The sequence below is a fragment of the Ipomoea triloba genome, chromosome 7 (assembly GCF_003576645.1).
Source record: "Ipomoea triloba cultivar NCNSP0323 chromosome 7, ASM357664v1".
Classification (NCBI taxonomy): Eukaryota; Viridiplantae; Streptophyta; class Magnoliopsida; order Solanales; family Convolvulaceae; genus Ipomoea; species Ipomoea triloba.
This window is the reverse complement of record NC_044922.1, coordinates 27,581,090-27,586,432: the sequence shown is the minus strand read 5'-3', so window position 1 is coordinate 27,586,432 and position 5,343 is coordinate 27,581,090. Positions and strand designations below refer to the sequence as shown.

The window sequence follows — 5,343 nt, the reverse complement described above, 5'->3', positions numbered from 1 at the left end:
AGCTCTGTCTCCCACTTACTGAAACGACTTCGTTTTGTGACCACCGTATAACGACTACCTGAATCATACTGAAACCTATAGTCTTCACAACAACATGAGCTATAAAATTCGCCGATTACAAAACATGTTTGACAACCACATTCCCAACAAGTAGTAATGATACTATACCTAGACAATCGGAGGGTGCTATATGAATATTATGACAAAGATTTAAACAGAATGTTTAATTTAATTTGGACCATACTAAAGAAGATGTCATTAAGGCAGTGACCTAAGACTAGTTCAATGGGGGACCACAACTTATGAAGAAAAGGATTGAAAGTGTTACATATAGAATCCTATGTAAGAAGTTATGTTAGAGGGAGAAGAATAGTTAGCGAAAGGATTTATTTTCCAACTGCAATCACGCTCGACATTAAAGTTTGAATAGTAAAATATTTAATACTTTTATCTTTAAATATATTCTTCATGTCCAAAAATTTTTTATAGCGTAACATATTTTTTGTTTTTTGAGTACTACTGACTCTGTTACAATGTAGTATCGATCTGTTCATAGTTACTTTCTCAACCTATTGAAGCACAAAGAAGAAATAAAAAAATTTTAAATAAAAAACAGTCAAACGTTTAAAATTTACAATAAGAAATTGCGTTTATGAAAACTTTGGGAATTCATAAGTCTATTAGTATTGCCGACTAATAAAAATGATTGTTGAAAAATTAAACGGTTAGATTGCTAGATGAATAGCTAGATTTGGTTAGTAGTTGAAAAAAATCACGATCGTCGAAAAAAATAGAATGAGGGTTGTTTGTTCTTAGCAACACATAATAGTCAAATTTATTTGTGTATAAACTTAACCAATATAATGCATGAATTTGAAAACATGCTAAATGATCATTGTGGAAGTTGCCAAGTATATAAAAGTATAAAATACATAAAATACCCTCTTTCTGCGCTTCTCTTACGCAAAAGCTATGCATTCTACAATTCTTAATAACCAAGAAGCAAGACAACAACGAAATAATTACTAATTCTGCATTTTAAGTCTAATATTGCCAACCAATTGAGGATTTGTTCTTTCTTTAATATGATAACCCCGTATGACATCCAGAGTTAATCACGTGCTTTAACAATTAATGTACTTTAAGGTACTTATTCAAACGATTAGAACTCGTTCAACAAAGAAGAACTTACGTAATACCGATTTAAAACCTATTTAATAATCTAATAAGACAAGTTAAATTATTTATCATTTATCTTACCGAGCATGGAATTACTAGACATGGTGTATACTCTATAATTTCCCTAAAATAGACTAGCTTATGCTAGAATTGGCCAAATTCAACATAATTAGTCAAAAATAAATTCATAGAATAAAACTCAATTATATTGACAACATCAAAACCTAAATTAGTGCAAAATGTTGATAGTAAATTGTATCATATTCGTGGGCAAATTAACAAGCAACACATTATAAATTTGAGCTCCACAATTAAAATTCATGTGTTGTCATAAACCAATAGCAAATGAAATGTGGAAATAAACTAAGCAAAATCCTGTGAAGAATGGGATAAAAAGTGAGAAATGCGTATGGCAATTAACAAGCTGCTGCTCGGAAAATTTTGCTGGCGAAAGAGAATTTCTCAGCAGCGCCGAGAACAATTAACGCCACCACAAAGTCGCACCACCGAACAATTAATCCCACGCGCTTAGAACAAGAATTGAAGCCGCCGCCGAACCGATGAAAAATAAAAAGATGCATGCAATGAGAAAGGACAGATAACATAAAGATCAGATCAGAGGATGCAAATATAAATTAAGAATATAATATATATTATATATAGTTGGCAACCAAACTTTGTGATTCAATTCTAGCATCGATTCATACCTTAGCTAGCTGGCTTGTCATTCATCGATCATCTGAAGGTATAGACTCTTCTTCGTCTGTAATGCATGCGGATCCCTTGATTTTGATCTATATGAAAAATGAAGAAACTGAAATGAGATCAGAGCTGAGGGAGAAAATTGCAGCAATAGATCAGATTTTGTAAAGAAAATTAACATGAATGGAAAAAATAAATGCATAACTAAGAATGAAATGAGATCAGAAGAAGGAAGGAGAAATAGCAGCAGATGAGATGAGATGAGATGATTTTGTAACGAAAGTAAGCATTGATTAGAAAAATAAACGGAAATGCAAGAATGAATCATGTTGTACTAGGTAGCTTCTAACCTCTAAATCGACTGCAAAGTCCTCTCGCTCTTCTTTAATGCACTTTGTAGAAGTGATAAGGGACGGACAACACCACTGCAACTCAATTGACTTCAAGATATGAATTTTTGCCATAACCTTAGGGATTTCTTTCAAACAATCACAAAATCTTAAGATTAAGTGTTTAAGACGTGGAAAGGATCTATAACCAACCGTCCATTGCTCGAGCGTTTTATCTTCAAGAAGCAAGAAGTTTAATCCAAAAAATAATCCGTCTTCTACTTCCCATACTTTCCCACAAAAGGCATTTTCCAACTTCAGAATCTCAAGCCCATGCAACATGCCAATTACCTTTAAATCCCTCCCTGTAAGGTTAGTACCATTCAACCTCAACTTCTTTAGTTGTGAAGGAAACATAGATGGCTTTGGAAGGGTTACAATGCAACCAAACGAAACTAAAATTGATAGTCTCTCAAGGCGTTCCAAATATTCAAGATTATCCAAAATAACAGGATTGCTGCAAAATACAAAGACTTTCAAAATTTTAATGTTTGGAAACCTGCAATATACTCCTGTTCTACAATGAGTTGGACACACCCAAGATAATGTTTGCATATTATCTTTATCCATGCTTGGAGGATCAATCACATAACATTTGTCAAGTTCAAGATGTTGTAATTGCGGTGACTCCCAAATTGTAGAAGGCAAGTAAAGAGTAGGTGCTCCAAATTGGGATTCTTTACCAGAAACAACAAGTGTCTGCAAGTTTCGATTGGTTGACACAACATAATCAAGGCCTTCAAACCATTCTGTTACAGATAGGTATCTCAAAAAAATTAAATCCTGTAAGCGCGTTGGCACTTTTTTAAGAAATGAAGATGGAACAAAAGCCAAAACTCTTATCAACTTGAAAGATACATACATTTCATCAGCATCTTCTTGAAAGAAGAAAATGGAGCGGGGGTTGTTTGTTCTTAACAACACATAATAGTCAAATTTATGTGTGTATAAGCTTAACCAACGGCATGAATTTGCAAACATTCTAAATGACCCTCGTGGAAGTTGCTGAGTATTTAAAGCACAAAAGATGCCCTCTTTTTGAGCTTCTCTTACGCAAAAGCTATGCAAGGCACTATGCATCCTACAATTCTTAACTTTTCCATAAGAACTACTCCAATTGTCAATTAGAATAAGACTTCTGCTAATGAACTCTAGTAAATACTTATAAGCTTGACTTTCTAACTCTTTGCCCCCCAATGGATTAATAAATCCTTCAGCAATCCATAACCTAAAAAGTAGTTTCACTTTGATTGCACTGCGTTTTGGGAAGACTCCAAAGTATAGAAAACAAACTTTTAAGTGCTGTGGCAATTGATTGTAAGTGTGGGTCAGTGCCCTCCTATCTAGAACCCCAAGCAACTCTATTTCCTTTTCAACCTTCTTCCATTCTTGGTTTACGTTGTCGCACTTAGACAGGCGTTTAGCAACTACAACAATTGAGTGGGGCAATCCTTCACATGCCTTTACAACTTGGCTCCTAATTTTTTCATATACTTCAGGTGCCTTGTTTCGTTGTGAAAAAAGGTTGCAAAATAAAACCCAACTTTCTTCTGGATTTAGCAAAGTCATGCGATGTACATAGAACTCTAAGCAATGTCTATCATCACCGACAAAAAGGTCATTAGTCCTTAAATGCGTAGTGGTTTGCAGTACCCGACTTCCATTACCCCACTCTTCTTCATCACCTCCCTCTTCTTCACCAGGAAGACATAGTAATATATCATGCCAAGCTTGAGGGTTCCATAAGTTATCCAAAACAATTAGAAACTTCTTACCTCTCAAGAAGTTGCATACCTGCCTAGCTGCATCATCATCATCATCAGGAATGTTTGGCTCCTTTGTTAGTGCCCAAAGAAGGTTGTGTAGCGTTTGGGTCTTGTTGTATTCCCGAGACATGGTAACCCAACCTCGTACATCGAAGTGGGATGCAACGATTGGATCGTTATAGACACTTGTAGCTAAAGTTGTTTTTCCTATACCGGTCATACCAACAATTGTGATTACTTTGGTTAGAACTGCCAACTCATCATCATCCGCGATGAGCTCATCCACTATCCGGTTATGATCACCGCGACGACCCACCATTCTGCCCTCCTCAACCATCACCGGAGAATGTTTTGTCCAAGGAATCACTGATCCTTCACTTTCATTCTTCACTGCTTCTTTACTTATGCTGCTGCTAAGTTTCAGCAACTCTGCTGCGTTTTCTGCAGCTTCTTGCAAGATCTGGTTGAGTTTCTGAGAAGCTTTTTGTTGATCCTCTCCGTTTTTGGCCAGAAGAAAGTTGCTTAGTTGTATTTCGATGCGATCTTCGGCTTCCAGAGCGAAGTCTCTGATCTTCATCTCCATTTCTCTGGTTCCAGATTTCTCCTGCACAAAAGCTTGCAAAGATGAAAGCTTTTCAAACAAAGAATTGATTGATATGGATGCTTCATCATCAAGAGGAACCCTTGGATTATTGGGTTGCAGAAACTCCAACTTCATAGTTGTAGTGAGAGAAGTCAAAGCAACACAAGCCATCTCTCTCTCTCTCTTTCAAAATTTTCAGATCTGGTTGTTTAGTTTTCTGAATGAATGAGTGAGTGTGGCCACAACCCTCCAAACATTGCATAAAAAGATGATGAAGGTGATCTCATCTTTTTGTTAGAAAATTGTTTTAATTTCTCTCTGATCTGTGAAACTTTGTCTCCACCAATGCTGCACATTAAACTATTATTAATATATATAAATAATGCCAACAACTTTTAAATTAACAAATATATATAATCACTGTCCAGGGCACCAATATCAATGTCCACCACCTACCTTTAGTAATATTTTCTTTACTATAGATGCATTGTTCATTGTAGTATCTATTCATATGCTTTCACTAAGTCCTATGACTTCTCATGGCAGAGCCACTTACTATTAAAAGTGCACTACTTACTTAATATAAACAAGACTTTTGACTCCCAACCCCATCAAGTCAGGCCTTTAGTTCACCTTCCGACCAAAGGTAGAGGCAAGTACAAGCCATGGGGACCTTGGCCCACCTCACCCCCAAAGCCTTCCCCCCTTCACCCCTCCCCCCTCC

The 5,343-nt window shown here is 36.1% G+C and overlaps 1 protein-coding gene across 2 annotated transcripts; it reads right to left on the bottom strand.

The window, feature by feature from the left end:
- Positions 1-1,363: 1,363 nt before the first annotated feature.
- LOC116025108 (putative late blight resistance protein homolog R1B-17) lies at positions 1,364-4,903 on the bottom strand. Of its 2 annotated transcripts, XM_031266201.1 has the most exons (4): positions 4,046-4,903; positions 2,232-3,019; positions 1,887-1,973; positions 1,364-1,706 (listed from the first exon to the last, which is right to left on the bottom strand). In XM_031266201.1, the coding sequence occupies exons 1-3, from the start codon at positions 4,788-4,790 to the stop codon at positions 1,908-1,910; spliced, it is 1,599 nt and encodes a 532-aa protein (XP_031122061.1). In that variant the 5' UTR covers positions 4,791-4,903; the 3' UTR covers positions 1,364-1,706; positions 1,887-1,907. The 2 variants fall into 2 exon arrangements, with proteins under 2 accessions (XP_031122061.1, XP_031122060.1); XM_031266200.1 differs by having other exon boundaries at positions 2,232-4,903.
- Positions 4,904-5,343: the final 440 nt, after the last annotated feature.

Bases quoted from the DNA above. Each gene is read 5' to 3' on its own strand.
- LOC116025108 (XM_031266200.1), bottom strand. From the start codon at position 4,790: ATGGCTTGTGTTGCTTTGACTTCTCTCACTACAACTATGAAGTTGGAG. The intron at 1,974-2,231 runs GTTAGAAGCTAC...TTTTTCATATAG, and splicing joins ACTTTGCAGTCGATTTAGAG to ATCAAAATCAAGGGATCCGC.